At 39.9% G+C, this 23434-nt stretch overlaps 1 protein-coding gene across 13 annotated transcripts in view; it reads right to left on the bottom strand.

Annotated features, from left to right (window-relative positions):
* Positions 1 to 23434, bottom strand: part of LOC105932254 (protein tyrosine phosphatase receptor type M) — a 263775-nt gene that overhangs the window by 148479 nt on the left and 91862 nt on the right. For all 13 annotated transcript variants that reach the window (XM_036138466.1, XM_036138464.1, XM_012871320.3 and 10 more), the window contains exons 5-7: positions 21667 to 21782; positions 19329 to 19503; positions 5887 to 6180 (exon numbers count right to left, since the gene is read on the bottom strand). In XM_036138466.1, the coding sequence (XP_035994359.1) occupies positions 5887 to 6180; positions 19329 to 19503; positions 21667 to 21782 (585 nt within the window). The remainder of the gene's footprint in view (positions 1 to 5886; positions 6181 to 19328; positions 19504 to 21666; positions 21783 to 23434) is intronic.

Below are 23434 nucleotides of genomic sequence, written 5' to 3'. Positions count from 1 at the left end.
GAAAGGACGCCGGGGTTGGGGAGCGCCTAAAAACTTTCCATTTTAGCACATAAACGTTGGTCAGATGAAGCAGTAAATGGTGAAAATGATACATGCTAGGCTGCTAAATTTAATAGAAAAGAAGTAGGCATGATGATGAGCAAAAAATAAAATGCCAGAATCGTTCCGCAAACCCTTGAAAGTCACAAGTAACCCCTGAAGCAATCACAGAGCCTTGGATATGGCATTCTTTTTTGTTGCTCACTGTCACAGTAATGGAAGAGATTCATGGGAAAGAAAACCTTTCAAGGGTACCCCTTCCTTTCCCTTCTGCCTCCGAATAAAAATCGGAGGCGTCCTTGCATCATACATTCCCCATTTTGCCGAAGATTGAATTAAAACATCCTTTGTCATCGCAAACATTGCTCATTTTTGCGAAGTGACCAAAGCGCGCTGTGAATAATTATGCGGGAGACAGCGCTCTAAAGTAGCCAGAGATTTTCATTAGTGCCTGCACACAGCAGCGCGGGGGAAGAGAAAGCGTTTGGGGGGAAGCGAGTCTCCGGGCCTGACCGTATCAGGAGTGATGTATCACACGGCCCCGGCTGGTCTTAACCGTTCAATTAGGAGCACCGCTGAGGCCCGGCCTGTCAGTGGCAAAGACCAGCAGAGACTCGGACAAGATCAAGAGCCGCTTCCTCAAACAGACTTCAGGAGGCAGGGCCATCAATCTCCCCGACTGTGACCGGCGGGGTAGCAGGGGCAGGACCCCCAGCGAAGCCGGGGCCCGGCTCAGAGGGCAGCACAGGTAGCTCCATTCATCGCTATCAACCAAAGTAAAAATGCATGAGCTCGTGACCTTGATAGTGGGAAGAAGGGTGTAGGGCTAAGATCCTGAGCACAAGAGGGGAGAAAATTCTCCTCCTCATCAGCATTTCTCCGGACACGAAACAGTATTAGGCGGAGGAAACTGCTGATCCTCGGCTTTGTTTCGTCCCTCAAGTTGGCATTTGAGTCCGAGCAGGGGAATTTAGCTGGTTAATGTGGTGAGAAGGGCAACTGGTTCAAAATCATCAGGCATCTTCAAAGTGTTTACGCACACGTCTGAGTTTGACTGCCCTCGGCACAGCGGCACTATAAGGACGCCGGGTTTCAGTTTGCCAGTTTGCTTCACGCATGATGTTAATCTATGTTGCTGTTAAATTAAGATGCTTTATAGGGAGTTTAAATGAAATAAGATATAATTTATTGGGTTGTTAAAGCTTTAAAATCGCGTAACAGTCCGAGTAGCTATAAAGCGTTTACAGTCCATTGCAAACGTATTTAAATCCCTGGAATATTTCCACGGTTTGACACTTTACAACCACAAACTTCAGTGCATTTTCTTGGAATAATCAGTATGTGACTGACAAGCACATGGTAGTGCAAAAACTGTGAGGCGGCAAAAAAAAAAAAAAAACTACACTTGGTCTCCAGAAACATGAATAAAAATCAGATAAGGACTAAAAACCATGACATGCATTTGTATTCAGCCCCTTGGAGTGAATACTTTGTAGAACCTTCTTTCTCTGCTGCAGGTGCTTTAGGCAATTGTTTCTGCCAGCTTTGGAAGTTTAGAGACTTAAATTGAAATCTTACCTCAGGAGTTCAACACCAGAGACGGTGGATTCACTTGTATCTAGCTCAGGTCTTTGACTGGACCATTCTAACAAAAAAACATGCTCTGAGGTAAAATATTTTACTTGGACTCTTGCTGCATGTTTAGGAGCATCATTTTACTAGAAGATGAACCTCTGCCTCAACTTTAAGGCCTTTGCAGCTTTGACCAGCTTTCCGTTTCCTGTTAAAGAAATGTGTTCACCCAACATGATGTTCACACGTCTCGCAGTGTGGATCATGTTTTTCAATTTTAAGCTGCAGAGGTAGATTTCTGTCACACGAAGCTTTTTGCACGTAAACCAGATAGTTCAACTTTGATCTTATCAGGCCAGATTACTTTCTTCAACAAGTTTGGACTGTAAGGTCCTTATAGAACAGCTTTATTTGTACTGAGATTAAATTACAATATAACGCTACCTTTTAATTCTAAGTTTCCGATGCTATGATGCATTAGCAAACAGGTGTAGATTGCAGGTAACCGGAATTTCACTCAGTTCTTTGTCAAAATGGTTCGACACCTATCCAGGAGCCTATCAAGACTCCTGGATGTTGAAACGTTTTCAGAAAGAACTGAACGAAAGTCCGGCTGCAGCTAATTTAAGCCTGTTTGAGGTTGCGATGACCCGGATAACGGAGAATTTGCACAGGCAGGTTGCGTATCTATTATGCATTGCACATGATGGCGATCTGAAGCTGTTTTTTTTAGCTATAAAACTGTAGATTCCCAAGCATAGATCATTAATGTTAGACCAAGGTATAGTATAAAAAATAAATAAAATAACAGCATGGAGACGTTTTCTTCATTAATTTGTTAATATTTCATTAATTTTTTTTGCACCCCAACAGTTTTCCCCTTGCTCAATGCAAAAGCTTTTCTAAAACCTTGAAAACAAGACCTATTGAAACAGAATTACCAAAGAAACCGGCAATGATGAATGTTGTGTTCACTTCAGAGGAAATGAGGCTTCAGTAAAAACACAATGGCGCTTACCCAAGCATTGAGCCTTGATGGCTACTTATTGTATTCAAAGGGTGAATTTGTTAAAAAAAAAAAAAAAAAAAAAAACTAAGATGGAACACAAGGCAACTTTGTTATCGTTTGGTTTGATGAATTAAATAAGCAATGAACTACACTAAGCCCAGTAAGCTTAATGGAATAATGACAAAAATTAACATAGAGCTGAATAAATGGACTGCCTTGATCACTATTACAGAGGATTTCATTGTTCTCTGTATTCGATCAAGTGGACGCTGTTACTCTGTGATGCATAAACCAGCGAGCAAACTGTTGTCAGTGATTAAGGCCAATAACGCTGTAACAGATGGGAAGCTTATGACTGAAAATAGAAACAGTTCCCAGCAAAAGTATTTGCACCTCTTGAACTCTTTCACAATTTCCCACATTACAGACACGAACATCCACATATCTTATTGGGATTTTATGTAATCGACCAACGCTAGGTAACACATGCGGGAGAAGTGGAAGTAAAAGCGTAGACCGTGATTTATTGCTTAACAAATTAAAATCTAAACTAATGTGACGTGGATTTGTTCAGCCTCATTTACTCTTACACCCATGGATAAAACCAACCAGGGACCTACAGAAGTAATTTCTAAATAGAGTCCACCTGTTTGTATGTTAATCACCGTATAACGTCAGAGGTTCGCTAGAGAACAAAAATCATGAAGATCAATGAACACAGTGGGCAGGTCAGGGATAAGGTTAATGCAGCATTAGCTAATAAAACAATAAAAAGTTTGGACAGCCAAAGGTAAAGTTCACAATCTTTCTGTGCAGTTTTAGTTTCATAACAAAGAATAAAAAAAGCAGATCCTATTTCAGTTATAAGTTAAATCCTAAACTATGATGGGTTATAACCCAACGGTGCCTAAAAACCCCTAATCATTTCAACCCGAAAGCTCAACCTACAACACAACCATTTTAAATTAGCTGAATACACAAATAATGTGCTAATGATTATGAGCAGAAAATTCCCAAATAATATTGGCATAAATTGTATTTTCATGCCGTTCTTGTCATTTTTGTGAGTTTGACAAGGAAGACACTTGTGATGGTATTCAGAATTACAGTCCCTTTCTTCAACCAAACACAACCGAATTGTGGAAAAAGGAAGCACTGGTCTGCAAATCCCATTTAACATGTCAAATTTGAAAACTCGAGTGTTTTTGTTTCTACTTGTATTTGCTCTACAATAGGCTAAATGGTTATATGTACAAGATCTATACAGCAAATTGCCACAGAATTCAGGCAATGCATTTCGTGATCTGAAAATAAGGTGGATATTACCTGGTACCATAGACAGTTCTTTAGTTCAGTGCCGTTTTACACAAAGTCACTAAATACCTCTAAAAAGGTGGATCCAAACAGACTTGATCTTACTAAAACGGTCCTGCTACAGCAAATAAACAGGAAAAAAACGAGAAAATGTTTAGCTAAATTACCAGACTAAGAAGTATTTGAACCAAACATATTATATTGCTTTTGCATCCTTTAGCATTATTGTAGAACAAAAAACAACAATAAAAACAGATGTTAAAGAAGGAAATCTAACAGGTCAGGATGAAAAGTGCATTAATATTTATTTGTGTTCCAACCACGTAAGTTCTAAAGCTTTAAGTTTCACAGCAAACATTAAAAAATAAATTACTAGATAACCAATGACATCGATGACATCACTTGCTGTCAACAAGAAAATAAACTGAGCTGAATAAGTAGGTTTCACGTTTTTACTTCATGCTGAAAAAACATAATGAATTGAAGCATCAGATATACAGCTTATGCTAATTTCACAGTTGAATAACTTGAATACATAGCACATATTAAGTGAACCATCTATAATGAGTGTGTTCCCACCTAATTTGAGTGAGTAAAACCCATTATAGGCAGGTGCATGTGCGACACTGCACTGAGCCCTGGATTGTTAAGAGTTGCACCACCTGCATAACCTTGTTGCTTCTCTGCTTTTCCTATTGGCATTTCTGAAAAAACATCATCAAACATGGATGTCATACGTCTATATTTTTTCACGATTGGCTGCCTTGCCAAAGTCTGCCTGAAGGCAGACTGATGCAAAAAGAGATTTCCAAGAGGTTAAAAGTTTCATCACAGGAAACTATTGCAGCTGTTAGTTTCAACATTTATGCACCTACAACTAGAAAGGAACTGGTGAAGAAAAATACTTGTTGTGCACATTAAAAAGCCTGAAGCACAGTGGTGGAAATACTATAGTTTGGGACCGCATTAATCTCCCCTGGGCCTGACTAGCTGGTTTTTATTTATTGGTCCCACAAATTATTAAAGATTGGGGAAATATTTGGCTGTAAAAGAGTGCTTTGTATCAGGACTTACACCCAATTATTATTACCAGGAAGCAAGTCCACCAATAAATGACAAAAACAAAGGGTCAGTTAGTTGACAGCATGTTTTGTTCAGAAATCACATACAGATAAAGACCTAAAATGAAATAAGCAAAATCAATTTTGAGGTGAATTGTTGTCCTACCTTTTAAATGCGGAATAATATACAGCATTTAAAAGTCACAATAAATTGTTTACAGTTTTCCGTTGGCTATTTCTGAGACAGCACAAGCGTCTTGTCAGATGAAACGAAACTTAAACTTTTTTGGCCTACATGCGTTTTCCTGGAACAGTTGCACTGCTACTTATATTTGCTGTATTTAAATGTAAACGTTTCCTTAACTTCCTTTTAATGTTACAAACATTTTTTTCCCCTAACATCACTCATAACTGCTATGTGTTCATCTGAGAATGAAAGCCTGTTCTTCGTTGTTCTTTTTGCTTTTTTAAATCTATTTTTAGTAATTTTTTACCTGTCTTTACATATAAATTTGTCATATTTTACGACAATATGTTCAATAAACTCAGACCAAACCAAACCTTAACATGCATCCTCACACATCTTTTGTATCTCCCCCCCCAAATATGTCAGCAGCTCTTTGTACGCACATGTTGTTATGCACGGGGGAGTGGCGGCCTAGTGGTTAGAGCAGTGCGCTTGTGCTCTAAAAAGGATGCAAGTACCCGGTTCGATCCCCACTGCCTGCACTCTGGGTCCCTGAGCAAGACCCTTAACCCCAGACTGCTCCCCAGGCGCCACACAGGGGCAGCCCACTGCTCCCCAAGGGGATGGGTTAAGATGCAGAAGTGAATTTCTCCATTGTGAGATCAACATGTTCAATTTATTTATTTATTTTATTGGGTACTGACCTGCACATTTTGTCCTGGCCCTTAGGGGAGGTCCGGGAGCTCCGGTGCCACCCTCCAGCGGTCTGGTCAGCAGAACGCTGATCTCGTACTCGGTGTCTGGGTCCAGGTGGCCGATCTTGTGTGTAGTCTTGTCAACGGGCTGCAGGTCGTACATGGTGCCCGACACAGTGCGGTACTCGACCTGCCTGTCGATTATCGGACCGTCCCCGTTGATGGAGTTCGCGTTCAGCTGGATCCAAAGGTAGGTGGCTCCAACGGCGGTCAACTGGGGCGGGGCAATAGGCACTGGGGGCTCTAGGGAAATAAAAGGTGCAACTTATGTTAGACGGCCAGTGTTCTAGCACACATTTATACATCTTCTGGCTTGTTTTATTTTTGATTTTTTTGGCAACAACACGGGCATTTACAGAATATTCTGGGATAAAGTCTTGCAATGAAACAAGGTGGACAAATTCGAAGCCTTGTTTTAAACAATCGCCCAGATCGAAATTCGGCTGAAGCTCACAAAGAACATTTTCTCTTTTTTTCCCCCCACAATAATCAAGGTGTTTAACAAAAGCTAATCAATAGTTCCAGCTTGATGAATAGAATATCTCATCAGTCGCAGCAGAGAGTCATTTATTCACAAACATTTAAAAAGAAATGGCAGCTTTAAAAACTAGTGTAAAGCTAGTCAGACCTTGGCGAATGCTGCTCTCATTGAACAATGTATTGATTTCAATCAGAACTCTCGTATTGAAAGAGCTCAATCAGTTGACAATTACTGTACGGGCCCTTTCTCCCATCAATTCAGATGCTGCTTTAATCTCTCAACTCATGGCTGTGGCAGAGTTTTGTAACTTTGTTTAAATGGACCAATGAAAGAGTGTAAAACACTAACTTAAGTATCTTTTTTTGACAGAGTAAAAATTAATTAGTTACTTTTCTAAAGAATGCAGACATCCAGAGCCTTACAATAATGATTTAAATTGCTCATATCATCAAAAAAAGAGTTACAAAGACTAATATAGTCAAGTCAGACATTACAATTTTCACCCTGAGATCAAGTGAAATATAAATGCTGAAAACTCTAGTTGTTTGAGAGAAACTTTAAGTCGTGTCTCAAATCTTTTACCCAAAGTAAAAGTCAAATACCAAGTCTCTGAGGAGCAATCACAGGTAAATCTCATATATTTCATTCCATCTCCAAGACAACTCTAAAGGCTTTTGCTAATGTCACCTAGTTTGCTGATAACACCACATATAACTCTCTATTGCTGTAAGTTATGCACTGTTCTTTTATTTGGACTAATTTAACTTCATCCTTTCCAGGATATTTAATTCAGCATGTAAAAACTGCTGTTGTAATAAACTGCTGAGAGCGATTTCAACAGTTGATGAGAGAGCCATAGATAGGCATTTATGTTCAAAGAAGAACAGGGGAAATGGGTTACCACTTGTTAATGCCCCATTTGTGACTGAATTACTTAAAAAAATACTTTTTATTGAAGAGTGAAAAATGTCTTCGCAATAACTCGGTTAACACCTCTGTGATCAAATTGTCCTTGTCCTACACTATAGTTTGCTACATTTGGTTTGAGAAGCTTTTCTTCTCCATCATAGACTGATTTTAAAGATCGGTAGAAAACCATGTTCCAAATTTGCATTTTAGACATTTATCGTCAAGCCTGACCAGTAAGTGAATAAGAAAGAACGTCTAAATTCTGAATGAAACAGGGTGTGCTTGTGTTTTGAAAAGCCACAATCATCGTTGACTATAACAATGCTAGCTTAACAGTGAGAGAACAAGATGCTGTTTAATTTAGGTTAAACAACCTAAAGTCAAGCCTTGTATAGCTTAATTTAGGAGACATCTGTGTGGCCATTTTAATGAAGCTGTTATGATACTGGCCCGACTGTCTGTCTGCTCTCTTTCTCTTCCCCTGCATCTTATAATTATTGTGATCTGCTACACCAGTCATCCATCCTCCGCAATCAAGCTGTTTACCTGCCTTCATATACCGGGTTCCAACATCCTCAGCTTGCCAGATTATTGAAAGCTTTTATGTGAGTAGATGTTCAGCGTTCCTGGCCCTCTTGACGTGTTTTCCAAACAAGTTTTATTTTCTGGATTCCCTTGTCTTGCCTTGCCCTCATTTGGACTCTTCAGACTCTGTAGAGGTTTTTGCCTGCTTGAACTGAGGCCAGATCTATTATTGTTATTAATAAATCTTTTAAGTGAAACACAGGGTCTGGCTTGAATATCGGGTTCTCTCTCTGTCAGGGCAATACAGAAACTACATCTAATATGAATAGTTGCCGAATGAACATACAAGTCCAATTAGGGATGTAAACAAATAATCAACTTATCATTAATTGTTGATTAGTAGTTTATTAGAATAAAGTTTGTTCCATCCAATTAACTAATAATCTCCGCTTAAAGATCTCCTTTCAGTGTTATAGTATGGCCACCATCCAAAATGGGCGCCGCTGCTCATTTTAAAGCGGAGCCAGATGACAGTAGTTGTAAGAGAACAAAATAATCAAGGCAGAGGAAACGTGATATGATCCAAACAGAGTCTGGCGTGGGATTATTTTACATCAGTGATGACAAGGATGCAAAATTTACTTTATGCGGTTTTGTTTTTAAATAGGAACACTCAACAAGGTCTTTAAGTTACCCCCCAAATAGCGGCATTCAGCCGTGCTGCATGGCGGAGCAGAGTCAACCTCTCAAACACAATTTGTTGATGTGCTTGGAACATGAGGATATAAAGGTGGAGGGCATTATGCAAAAAATTGTAACATGATAGAAAAAGACTTGGTGTCAAAAACACTGTATATATATATATATATATATATATATATATATATATATATATAAATAAAAATAATTTTTCCCCCACATATTTTATTCTTCCTGTTTCTATTCAGTAGCCTAATAGGTGCCTGTTTAGTTATATTTTATGAAAATGTCTGAGTTTAATAATGTGTGACAAAACTACTTTTTCTTGTCTATTGCATCTGTATTTAATACAGGTGGCGCAATAAAGTGTTAAAACATAATGACAAGCCTCTTTTTGAATTCAGCATACTGTAATGTTAAGGAAAGACCCTATTGATAGAAGAAAAGCACAGGTTTTTAAGAAAATTACCCCTTATCAATTAATTGTTAGTCGATCGAAAAGATCAGTCCACTTTGATTTATTAGACATAGGGATGCGAGCTATGGAATGAGTTAATCCAAACATTTTTCTCATGATACCCATATCAGCAGTCTGTGGTTTACTTATCAGCTTGCTTTCACACCTCATTCCATGAGATAAAGATTGTTGATGAGGCCCGAGTCCCTGACCTCGAGTCAGAGTCAAGTCTAAAAGCTTTAGAGCACGAGCGATTTAAAATTAAACTTCAGCAGCTGTAGAATATTTATGAATAAAAAGAGCTTGTAGGGAACAAAAACGGAATACATCATTGCAACATTTATTCAATGCATGCCAGCTATAGTTCAGTGTCAGGTTTGCAGAAAGTCAAATAAATTGTTCCAACACTTGAGAGTCTGACAGCCAAAGTGTCTGCAGCTCACAATGTGAAAGACCTTCACACAAAGGCCTAGAGGTATGCGATCAAAAAGGGAAACTTGTCTTTGGTGGAATATGAGAAGTATTTCCACCATTTTCATTGTACAGTTGTCAAATGAAGGTAATGGCAAAAAATTAATGGCGTACAGGAATGTGTTTACTGGCCCTCATCACCTTCAGCGAGACAGTTTGGATTGTCGAAAGAAAAAACATTCCTCTTGAGTACAAGTTCATTTCTTTCTGCTAAAAGTTGGAGCTTCCTGACAACCTTGAATATGACCTTTTCTTTTCTATGCCACCAATATTTGTCTAATCTTGCACAAACCTTGTGCCATTTCTAGTTTAAATGAGGTTTCTTGAAATGTCAGACTAATTATTTATACCTTGGGATAGATATAATGATTTCTACATAGACAGATAAGGGGATGTAGCTCTAACATTTACAAGAATGATAATAAAATCTCCTCACAGAGAATGATGATAAAATGATGGTTTGTTTCCCTTTGTTTTTAATAGAATATCATTCGTTGAAATTCAAGCATCTAAAACAGGGGTGTCAAACTCACTTTGGTTGAGGGGCCGCATACAGCTTAATCTGATCTCAAGAGGGCCACACGAGTAAACTCGTTGCAAGATTAAACAGAACTAATAAAAGTGAACTTGTTGTTGATTTTTATATTAAATGAATTTCACTTTTACACAATATATTATGAATAACCTCAGCGTTTTTAAGAAAAGTATGTGCAATTTCAACAATACTTTTACTCGGATAAACATTTACTTGTGCATTATGCATAAGAACTGATCACAGTGATTGTACAATGTTGAAAAACATTTATTCACATTTTTTGGAACTGCTGACTAAAACACAGCGCCCCTCGTGGACAATATAGGAACTGCAGATTTTCAATTAAAAAGTACATGTTTTTTTAATAATTGTTTTATCATTCTCTTCCTTTCATCTCCTCTTTCTTTCACCTTTTCTTTTTTCTTCTTGTTCTTCATTTCCTCTCCTACTTTCCCATTGTAGTGTCCATATCATTTGAGATATTCCCCGCATGAATCATAATAAAACTATTCACATTCATAAATCAAGCAGAGCACTGTGGCAAAAGCAGTACTGCTCCACTTGTGAAAGTCAAATCTGATGAGCTCTTTTTGGCATTAAGACAACAATTCTTATTGCCACATTGCCAGATAGGACACTGTATAGAAAAAAAAAAAGTTTTCTATTTTTTTGGGGGTTTTTTTTGTTTGATAATGATAATGCATTTAGCCACCGGGCCGGACTAAATTGTTCAGCGGGCCGGAATTTGACACCCCTGATCTAAAACCATCACATGCTACACCAGATGTGAATCTGATTGGCAACAGTACAAAGCTGTAATGAGCCTGAACATGAAAAATGGCATTAGTTGAGGTGTTCATGCATAGGACGAGAAGCCCAACGCCAAATCGGAGGGCCTCCTCCAGCAGATGGTTACCTTACGCCGACCTCTGACTCAAGTCCCTAAACTCCTGCTAATCCGAACCTCTAGTGATGCTTGCAAACATCACCTAAAGTGAACCGTCTAAGCCGCAAGGTCATCTTCTACAGAGCATCGGTCTGTATGTTGGAGCCAGACAAGACAATGAGATGACCCAAAAATCTGGGTTCAATCACTGGCTAGTTGTGATGGGCTTTTATGGTCTGGTTTGTCTTAAAAGGGGTTTAACTGAGTTAGGCAGAGAAACATTCGGATCAATCTAAGCAACAGAAAACAGCAAAAAGGTCACATACAGGTCAAGTATCACTCAGAAACATACAGGCATAATTCAGGGGGAAATTAATATATATCAGGAAAACAACATATTCCTACAGCCATGTAAGCAAGTGTACTGACTCACTTGGCAGAGTTTACTGGAACATTTGTCTCCTGCATCATAAGATGCAGGAGACCAAATGGCCGAAGCATTTCGATGCTGACTCAGTCATGACTGGATTACAGAGAATCTAATGAACTGATTTATAAGAAATACTTTGTCCAGTTCCTCAGACTTCTACATATAGAGAACATCGTGTGATAGACCAAATCAAAGTGGTTAATAATCTCGAAATAGGAATAATGTATTTTTTATTTGTAATCAGCCCCCTTTACTTTAATACCCTTAAATACATTCAGTGAATTTGGTTGCCTTCATCTTCAACAACAACCAATTGAGTACACCTAGAGGTTTTGCTGGAGAACTTTAGTGAACAAACGCCATCACGAAGATCACATGGGTCAGGGACCAAGGTTTTGAGGCGTTCAAAGTAGAGTTTAATTGAAAAAAATTAAATAAAATATTGCATCGGCCAAAAATGTAAGAATATGGCACAACTATAAACCTACTAGGACACGGCCATTCACCTAAAATTACAGGCCGTGCAAGGAGAGGGTTAATGAAGCAGCCTATAGTAACTCTGGAGGAACTGTAGAGAACCACAGCTTAAGAGGGAGCTGAATATATTTCCCGGGGAACTATTAAATTATCCACTCCACATTCTAGCCTCAGTGAAGATGTGCAGAGGTTCATCTTTAAACAGGACACTGACCCTGAACATACAGGCAGAGATACAATGGTCAGATTTAAACCAAAGCATATCTATTTCTCAGTATGGACAAATCCAGTCTGTGGCAAGACTTATCAAACCTGTGTTCAAAGGTGCTCTCAATCTAAATAGACTAAGCTTGAGCTAATTTATGAAGAAGATTGGGGCAAAAACTTTCACTCCATAGAAATGCAAAGCTGCAGTGGGCATGCCCCGAAGCCATGCAGCTGAAAAAGGGGGATCTGGGAACCGGGACTCTGCATTTAAATGCACCCCACACTTTTCAGATTTCAATAGGTATATCCCTCAATTAATATATTAAACAATATATCCCTCCACTCTAAAATTGTGCAATAACTGAGTTGGTTTGTCACATAGAAGCTCAAGATAATAAAATTTTCACAATATAATAGTTTTGTCCAAAATATGAAAAAGTTCACTAGTACGAACAGTTTAGCTGAACACTGTATACAACGTTATACATTGGCGTGACCATGAGAGTTTTTTTTTTCTTACAACAGCCACAGAATCTTACTGGGATTAAATAATTCCCTTTAGGTGAGCTAATCCTCTGTTCAGCCATAGCAGATGCGCCGCAAATAACAGATTACTAGAGTGAAAAAACACTCAAATTCTGGAAGACTTTGTTAACGACTCGCCTCCTAACGTGTAAGCCTAATGTGGCAGCAAGGCCCCTGAAAGATCTCCAGACCAAGCAAGATGGTTGCTGGAAGTGGTTGAAGGTGCACAGCTGACAGTGGCGGACGTGCCCGATGGTCCGAGAGCAGCTGCTGTCATGATATGGACCAGATGGGCAAACGGACCGAGGACAGCTGCGTCTGGGCCAACCACAGCATCTGCTTGCCAGAGCAGATTCTCACACCCTGACATGCATTATTTTTAGTTTTTAATATCCCACAATTTGGTGATTTCATAAATAAAGTTAGAGGTTAGAGTATTGTGAAAAATATATTTCAAAGATTTATTGCAGATGGAATGTATTACTTCAAAGCCTTATTCTTGTAATCTTGATTATTGTGGTTTACAGATAATGATAACCCAAAGTACAAAGTGTCAGAAAAGTTAAATATTACATAACATTAATTAAAATAAAAAAACAATATTTAAAATGACAGAAATGTCATTCCCTGGCAAGCCAGATCAATAGTGTGTAGCACTCTCCCTTCTGTACATTATCAATCTGGGTCTGTTCCCATCGAATCCATTCAGGGAAAGGAGAGAGATTCAGCAGAACTTTCCAAACTTATTGGGCACCAAGTTCCCGCCTACCAAAGTTTAATTTTAGCCAATCACGGTATGGAATAAAAATGTTGTAAGCAGCAGGCGCCATGAGAAAGCACAACAAGTTAAGCTAGTTGTGGTTTTGGATAGCGACACTTGTTACAATTATGGATTCTGGCAAAACAGATGTGATGCTATGCATACGTGCTCTTGTGCTTCCATGTTTATTTTGGTATTTTGGCTTGGCACTTCACAGCTATGTCCTGGCTTAAACCATAAAGGTGCGTTCACATTGAGCGCGAATGTGTCAGGCTGAGCAACAAATTTACATGATTTCTCTCTGCACAGGTGCCACACGGGAGCGACGTGTCACATAGCGATGCTAAAAGAGGCCACAGAGGCAATTCTAGCGATGCAAAATGCACAATTTTGGCGATTAAAGCGAAGGCAGAGCGACACGAAACCTGCAATGGATGTGAAGCGACAGATGTTGGAGTTAAAACAACTTTTGTGTCTTGTCGCGCCGCAACAACCAATCAGTAACTGGATGTGGCTGTGACGTGGGGCGAAGGACTGCGGCGCAGACAAAGCTGTTTTCATTCAATGTGGAAGACAAGCTGATAGTGGTGGTCTGCGGTCGGCCTGAGTTGTATGACTTATCCAATTATTACTACCGAGACAGAAGAGCGAGTGAGGAGGCTGGAGTGGCAGATAAGTGAAAGCGTTACTAGATAGCGCCATTGTCCTGCTGTATCTTTGGCTTGTCGCCCAGTGTGCAATTACTGTCACGGGCTGTGCAAACGGCCTCCCATAATGGCGAGCGACAGCAAGTAAAAGTGGGGACATGTGGCGCCAATTTGAAAGCACTTTAATGCTGCAACGTGATTGGCCCGACCTGTTTTGGTTGGGTCTTAAAGAATTGAGGTGGGAGCGGGTCAAGAAACTGTAATGGATATTGTTAGTACGAATGCATGAACTGTTACAGCGCTAGAGGTTATAGTTTTAATACATTCTGATGCATTGTCCAAGTGAAATGTCATATTTAAATGTATTTGCAATCAGGCTGGTCATCAGTATATTTGAGGATTGGTCCTTGCTGCAAAAAGAAGTTTCACTTTTATACCAATTTTTAAATTCAGTGCCAATGGGTAGGGGGCAGAGTGGAGTGACAGTGATAACCTGAGGAATGGGATTGAACCAGTAAAAAAAAAGTCATCAATGGAACTTTTGGTTAAAATTAAGGGGGAAACATTATGTTCAAATCCGCACAGGAAAGCTTTACAAGACAAAATCAGCCTTCTTCCATGACCATCTCAATCCCAAGACCATAGTTTAGTACAAAACCTGCAGGATGAGCTAAAGAGATGGGAGCGTAACGGAGGATTCAAGGATTCCTGAGTCTGTTTGCTTCAGTCTTGTAAAACATTCTTGGCTAAGCAAGGCAAATCTATTTCTATAGTACATTTCAGTACAGAGACAATGCAAAGTGCTTTACATGATTAAAATACAGGGGGGAAAAAAACAGAATAAAAGCAAGTAGGAATAAAATGTAGAAACAGAATGGAACATGGAAAAATAGAAACTAAAAGCAAACATTAAAAACAGTTGGACTGCAAAGCGTTCCAGTAGAAGATCAAGTACTGTTCTCCAGGCAAGAGGGAGTCCTGCAAAGTATTAATAGCAGGCACCAACAGGTTTGGTACAAACAAAGAAAAATACAATGATTTTTTTTGTTGTTGTTGTCTGATATTAGCCGATTAATCAACTAATCGTGTGAAAACTCCACATACTTCAAACACTTGAACGTGCAAACACAAGCTAAATTGGTTTTTCAGCAAATGGAGAGGAATAACAAGAGCTGCCACTCAGTTGAATGAGTTAGACTTCACTGTTTATAAATCCACCCTTTCCTCTCCCGGTTACATGTACTCAGCCTCTCTTGTTAAGATGCAAGAGGTCCTCAGGTTGGTCGCTTTTCTAATTGGGCTGGACTGAAGAATTGATCAACCTCCTGATATGAAAAGAGGTGGTCACAGGATATTGAAGGGCTAATCCGACTGGACTTTGATTTTTTTCCCCCCCTTCTTACATTTTTTTTTGGCAGCTATTCTCATTAGTGCCGACACATCCGCAACCTTCACATCCCTGAGCCTGTAAACGTGGCCCAGAATAGGACGCCTGAGCTCAGTAAGGGCTCCAGGTGATTCTAACCAGGGCCGGGAAAAGGAGTCAGCTCCTGGCCGGGGAAGTAATTATCCTCCTTTCAAAACCACAGGCTACACTGCGGGAGATCTCATCAAAAACGGGGCGAACGGGCAAAAAAAAAAAAGAGGGCCTGCACCGGGACCGGTCTGCACAGCACTCTGGAAATGCATGCAGCGCGCTTCCACGCGGGCGCATAAATCTGACAGAACGCTGGCATGAAACGCAGACGTGATTATCCGGAATAATCAAGCATTCAACGTCGTCCCGTTGAAGGAAAAGGCAGCGTATGATAACGAGAAGTGGGGATGTGTGACTGCAGAGGGGGGGTCATAATCCACAGAGTCGCTTCAATGGTCACCCCCTCCAAAAAAAAAAAAAAAAGTCACGGACGCAGGGAAACACATTTAAGGAGAATTTACAACTCACTGCTGCTTGTTTTATGGCTTGTACAATAAGAGGAGATATCAGATTTTATGTGTGACACTTATGAGTGGAAAAATGTCTTTTATCGTCCGCGAATGAGTCAAAGTTACTGAGATGTGAAATTGGCATAGAATTTAAATTTAAATGGGGATGGATTACAAGAATTAACAAGGAGAGTGAGTTTTACATATTTCTGACTCAACAATTCTACACCTAGCAGGTTTCATCTCGTACGTAGGGAGTAACGGATCGAGAACAGAGATCAGCAAAAAAAAAAAACGCCGCTGCCTGGCGGGGACGTGCAAGTGATTTAGCTGTTGTGTTTATGCACGAGTGTAATTCGGAGAGCCTGCGGTGTGACAGTAAATTTTCTTTAAATACGCCACTGAAACCCACTGATACACTCGGGCAAGGAGACTTTATCTTCCTTTTACACTCTGCCGTGTCTGTGCCGGGCCATTCTCGGATGATTGACAGACCTCGATCCTGGACAGGCAGGATTAAACCTATCAATCACTTAAAGCTCAGAGACAAAAAAAAAAAAAAAAAAAAAAAAAGAGAGAGAAATAAAAAAAATAAAAAAATCTGGGCAGTAAATTCAATTGAAAGCACCGAGGAGAAAATTGAGGTGAAGAAATATAGAGGGCCATTACCGGGCTATAGGGCTGCAGGAAAGAGGGGCCTTGCAAGATTTAGCTTTGGATGACTCCATAAATTCATATCAAATGACTGCAGGAGTGAAATATCCGAGAGGTTACTGTAAACCCGGCTGCCTCCTGCCTTTGTGGTCTTTTTAGGTGAAATTGCGTTCAGTCAAGGACAGCCTCTACAGGAGGAGCATTAAAGTGGTGCGGATAACAAATCAGCCTAAATAGCTTGTGTTTTCAGCGTGGCATTGGAGGACATTTTCACTTAAAGACAATGTGCTTGTTCTGTTTGTCTACTGTTATTATCCATGAAGGTCATGATGCTGGGAACCAGTCCAGCCTTTGGATTTGGATCTCCAGAAACCTTTTGTATGCCTGCCCACTTCAGCCCACCAGCAGCATTTTATGAGTTAGAATAAATGAACTCTTGGTTTAGCCAAAATTAAGCTTCTTTTTTTTTTTTTTTCATGGCAAACTACACGCTCAAAGTAATGAATGTTATTCACGTTGTATTGTTCAGTTTATAGGAAAGCCTTCTGCGGCTGCATTACATTTGGGTAAGATACAAAAGAAGAGATCAGGAGGGTTAAATATCTTTTCCATTTTAATTTTACTAATCCATTAGGAATCATCTTAAGATCCAATGGTGAATATCAACATAATATTCGCATAGGCCTCTTTTCTACTGAAGGAGATTTAAATATTTGGGATTTTATTTACCCGGGAATTCAGTGTGCTCTTTGTTTCCATAGCCCTAAAAGGCTGTGGAAATTTGAAATAAGTAAACCTAATGATGTATGGGAAAGATGTGAAAAAAAAAACTACACTACACCTCTAGCAGTTTGAAGTAATATGAAATCAAAGGCCAAAAAAGCAAAGCCAGACCAATAAGCCTGTATCCTGCCATTTGTTCACAAAACAAGCTGGACAACGCACAATGGGCGTATGTCCTCTTCATTCGGTCCATGCAAAAAGTACGTTTAAATAGGAATCTCATATAAAGTAGAAAACACCACAGAACAGTGCAAGATAAAGTCCACCAATCATTGCTCAGCTCGTAACGCTGCCCCTCAACAGTCCAGAGGTAACCTGAAATCCTACTCAGAGACCATTACCTTTGGTCCAAGATTTCTACTTTTGTTGCTGCAGTTTTGGGTCCCAATTAACCGTGGCAGATCGTCAAACTTCAATATGTGACAAAGATAAACAAAGTAAATACGTAATTCAGTATACAAATTATGATTTCTTAATGAAGGGGAAATTAGGCTCAGCTTGTGTAAAAAAGTAGCCTTTGACAACAACTACCATTAAGCGTTTGTGATAACTGGCAATGATTCTTCTACATCTCCTCTGGTGACTTTGGGCCCACTCCCGTTTGCAGAATTGTTTTATTTGAGTTTTATTTGTTTCTCATCTGTTTTTGAATTTCTTTAGATTGAGGCATGATGTGTTGCTTTTTGAGAACCTTTACTCTACCTGTTGTCAGACAGGTTCCGTTTAAGTGATTTCCTATTACTACTGCTCTAACAGGAACTAGGTCTGGGCATGCCTTGTACATTTTAACTAAATATATGTTAAATCATGATTAAGCAAAAAGGGCCAGTTATGTTTTTGATACATTTGTTTTCCCTTGAATGTAGTCATCACTTCAAAACGACTCTGTATTTTCTCTGGTTACTGTTGCAATTGAAAACTTGACGATCTGGAACATTTAAATGTGACAAAGGAGAAAAATGGAAGAAGTCCATAACGAGGCAAATATTATTTCACAACGCTGTAAATAAATGTTTGAAATGCCCTGAATTTGTAAAACAAGCACTTTTCGGTGAGATAAGATGTTGATAAAAATGTCAGATGTGAAACACACCTGCATCACAGACAAAAGAGGAAAAACAACTAAAGGTCCCCCTTTAACTCACTGGCTGTTCAATATGACAAAGCTCCCAAAATGGTCCAAAAGCCTACTTCTGATTTGTTGATCAGCACTAGTCAACATGGCACAGGGGGCATTTCATATCCTGGTCAGTTCAGGAATGATTTCTCCAAAAGTTTTGTCCATAATAGAATATCTGACCACTTTAACTGATGGTAACTTTATTGGAGAGTGGTTGCAATAAATGCATATTTTGCTTGGCATGCAATGGAAATGCATACATTTTGAGATAAACTTTGGCAGCTTTGCTTTTCATGTTTTGGACGATTACTTTTCTGAGAAACCTTTAGAAATCCAACGTCAGAGCTGAAGATGGCGCCGCTCCCCGCCCTGTTCAGAAGTGACCTCTTATGGCCGATAGAAGCGGTGCTGCCACGATGTTGAGACGTGTCTCTAAGCCAGCAACCACCAGTGTGGTTAACAACAACAGGTGTGGGACACAAAAAGCACTTTCCCAGTTTATCCAGAGTGGATTCTGACCTGAATGCTGGACGGTTTTCAGTAACGCATTTTCTGGTACCTGACACTGGAAACTTTAATTTTACTTCTGCCATTTCCTATTAAAATCTCCCTTCTTAAGACTGAAAATAGGAAATAAAGCTTGAAACCGATTGGCTTGAACTGCCAAAAGGATATCCTTCATGACGCCTGAGAGTATAACAGACCATTGAAGGCTATCATGTCTGTAATCAGGTTCTTCATGAGCACAATTACTAAATCAGTGGAAAGGTGCATTTCATGCTCCAGATTGAATAAATTTAATTGGAGATAAGATATGGCACTGTTTTGATTGGTATATGCCATATATCAGACGGTTGCCCGAATGCTAAAATACAATAGTGTTTCGGACAAATACTCACGCTTTATGGTCAGTTCACCATAATTGGACACTCCAACCCCTTTGTCGGAGTGGACAATGCAGCGGTAGCGGCCCGAGTCGCCCTTGGTCGTGTTCTCCACATCAAAAGTACCTATGAAGCGACGGTTGTTCCAAGGTTTAGTGGCTTTCATCGGGGCCTCCCGTCCACCGATGCCCTGTTTGGAACAGAGACAAACACACACACATATTGGAGACTTGGAAATTGGAAAGGTTCAATGGGCGCGTTTCCCTGACCTTGTGCGTGTGTTTGCGCCTGTGTTTTAGAAACTCCGGTTCAATATACTTGTTGTCGACTCTCGTCTGTTTGCATCCTGTCGTTCCCATCGGTGGCTGATTAGAGGAGTACATTCATCACACAGGAGCGCGCACACACACGTACACACACACACACACAGTGGGCTCCTCCCCAGCTGTCACCCCCTCACAGCAGGCAGATGGGGGACATTTGTTCATTAGAAATATTTCTTCATTACTGTCATCGGGGGACTTCACTTAATGTTTGTTTTCCAGCTCCTGTGCTAATGAGGATGTGTTTGTTAAAATGATGGAGTACCTGGCAGAGGACCTTTTGCTCGGCGTCGCGCTCAGACCGATCACACGTGTGACAGCGTGCTTAGCAGCCGAGCCAGCTCGGGTTATGTTTGCCAGATGCACTGCCTCCGCCGCTCAGAACAAGGTCAACGCAGGACTGCTGCGCGGCTCCGTGCCAGATATAGCATGCCGTATCCACGTGGAGTCGACATCTATGTAGGTTAAGACTGTACTGCGGTGATCTGAAACAACTGTAATCCCCCTGCCTTGCAGCTGCAGCAGGTAAAGCCTCAAACACGCGGGGGGCAGAGGGAAGACGGCTTCAGCTGGAAATCAAAACTTTTGTTTTTTTCCGCAAAGCTAATTCTAGAAGCCGTTGTGAGGCTGGGAATCAGTGTCTGGCTTCAGGTCAGACTTCTGCCCCCACTATCATGGATATTTCACCAAACCAAAGATTTTCTTCTGCAATCCCACATAAACAGAGGTGCGATTGAGGTGCATTACTCTGGATACATTTACAGACATATTTCAAGAGCGTCCGTTCACCACAATCAGATACGTTTGAGCTTCATTGGCCGGCTGCAACTCGTCTCTGATCGGTGAACACACCGTCCACGGGTTGCTCTGACAATAGCACTGTTCAGACTGTTACCTTGGAAAGATTGCTCACAGAGTTGGTTTTTCAGTGTCAGCAAGGTGTTTAAAACTGAACTCAGAGAAAAGCAGATTTGGGAGCGACCGCAGCACAGCAGGAAGAGTAGCCGTCTTGCTTCCCTAGGCAAGGCCCTCAATCCCATGTTGCCTACCGATCTGTGTATTGGTGTATTAATGTGTGCATGTTTGTTAGTGAATGTTAACACAGGGTGAAGTGTTTTGAGAGGATTACTGGAAAGGTATTATATAAATTCAGCATTCAAACTACTTTCTACAAACTACATATATGTGGTAACTCAGGCTTAAAGGAGAGCACGACTAAAAGCAGGTAACAGGTTTTGTTGAGCTTTCATCCTTTCTTAAGGGCCTGGTTGGATCTGGAAATGTCGTTAAGCGACTGGAAATCTCATAGTTAAGCAACGGATCCACCATCTCTGGGGTATACAAAACTACAAAGCTACCCAGGCTAATTGTTATTATAAGAATGAAATAAAATATATAAACTAACAAAGTTTGTTAAAAGTAATAACACAACCCTGTATGGTCTCGCCTACACAGCAGGACGTCACCTCTGATCATAAATAAAAATATCTAATGACTGCTTTTGGCATGAAGGTTGGAAAATAATATATTGAACACTACCCTCATATATTGTTATGTTGGTTTTTAAACAGAATTGAGAATTGGACTAAATTGACCAATGTTTGAAAGTTTTTGCCCAATTTTGACAAAAAGTGTTAAATTAACAATTTCATTTTTATTCTAATATAACACGATTAGCTTTAAAAATGTATCAGACTATAAAATGTTTACCTGAAATGTGCTAGTCATTTATGCATGTTTTTATTTACGTTATGTGAGTTTACCAAATCAAATAAAGCACATTATTATTGATACATGTGACATTATGATTTTTACGTGACTGAAACCTGCTACATTAAAGAAGATAATCTGTTACGTTCCTAATTCAATGACATGAACCCTACATTGAAATAAAAATATTTCTAAGAGACGACACAAAATTAACAAGATTGGATTATAATAAAAAAATCACATTTAAATACCCTGATTTAATAGTGTAAAATCCAAATAATCTACTTCTAGAGAGAAAATTGATCAAAATCTTTCCTAACCTGAAGCCACAAGCGAAAGTTGTCTCTCTTGCGTCCGTTGACGGTGCAGTGGAAAGATGCAGTCTGTCCAGCGTTGACTTCCACTCCCTTTATAGTCAGAAAGTGTGGCGTATTCACTAGAAAAAAGAAACACTTTTGTATAATTTGTTCATTTATATATTCATACAGTCCCTTAAAAACAGCCACCAGAAAACCAACGTGCTTTACGATCCACTAAGTCCTTCAAAAACAGATAAAATCATGAGACCAAGCAAAGAGAGTAGTTCAGCTTTTGAGCAAATTATTTGACATTTATGTGTCATACGTACCATTTATTAAATGCCTACACCGGAACTATGAGAATAAAAAAAAATGGTCTCATGAACGCAACTGAGATCTGCAGCCAGAATTTATATGGAAAACTGGACAGCTGAGTAAAAAAACTCTCAAAAGGCCTCAAAATGCCAAACGCTGGCGGTCCTTTGTGAGGAACATTCCACCAGAAATCTTTAAAAGTGAATCACCAGAGTCTCGTCTCGAATCAGTCAAAAACTCCAATTCCTGATGTCCCTCATTTGCATTCTTTCTACGATCTGGGGCATTTCTCAATAAGCATTATTCTCTTCCATTGGAGCTCATTATTGGTATGTTCACAAACTGAGAAGGGCCGGAGAAAGTAACTTATTTAGAACATTTTTTAATAAGTGCTGCTGTTCGCGTAGGAAAATAGGGCAATTCAGTGGAACGACCTTGATTCGAAACATAACCAAATCTCTAAAGACTTGGCAAAAGCTAATTCTATCGCTTTCATCATCAACACTCATTTCTTGTTAATATTTTACGACCTTTCTCTTCCACCACCCTTACTTTAAAAAACTCTTTTCTGTCAAATCGTCTGCTCCCCAATCTATTTTTCCAATCTCTCCTTCAAAGATGGGAGGTTGGGAAGACCACCCACCGGCACAATAACACCTTTAGGCCGGCGCTCGTATAAATAGAAAATGAATTGACCAGGCTTCACCGAGAAGTCGCTCTCATCACTTTGCTTATCACTCAGAGGAGCCCCCACTGCCATTGAGTAGATCATTGATCCACTCGCGCTTACACATTTAAACACCGACCACGTCGCAAGGACTCATCGATTTGCTGGAATACATTTATATGCCGCACGTTCGGCCGTATAAATCCATCTTATTGACATAACATTTGCAGGAATTCAGCTGCTTTCAGATGGCGGGCAGCTCATTAGTGGCCGACAATCGGACCCTGATACTTCGGGCTGTGATGGGCGGGGCAAAGCATGGATCAATTGATGAGAACCAATGTGGTATTGATTAAAGACTTTAGAGGAGAGTGTGGAAACCTTTCAGTGTTAACTTGAGTGATACGGACTGGGGAGTTTCTGCGCACAGAAGACCAAACATGAAGAAACTCTTAAAAGGATGAAGAGGTAAAAAAAAAAAATCCTAAATGTAGGCTACTAGAGAGCATACGCTTATTTATAGCAGAATTTCCAGAAAATGTGGGTTCACACCAGGAAGAACTCAAGTGAGAAAATGTAAACAAAATAATATATTAAGTTATTGTAATAAAGTTTAAAGACCTAGGAAATAATGAACAGAAATGCTGACTGCATTATGCTAATTACTTAGTAGAAAGGCCGTTGTTGATGATGACAACTTTAAGGCATTATCCATTTCTCAGGGTGTGATTTCTTTGTACTGGGGACCTTTTCTATGCACTCTGATGCTCTTTTAATCAATGTTCAAGTTGCTCTCCTTCTGGTTCC

Source organism: Fundulus heteroclitus, chromosome 6 (assembly GCF_011125445.2).
Source record: "Fundulus heteroclitus isolate FHET01 chromosome 6, MU-UCD_Fhet_4.1, whole genome shotgun sequence".
NCBI lineage: Eukaryota > Metazoa > Chordata > Actinopteri > Cyprinodontiformes > Fundulidae > Fundulus > Fundulus heteroclitus.
This window is presented reverse-complemented; position numbering and strand designations above follow the sequence as displayed.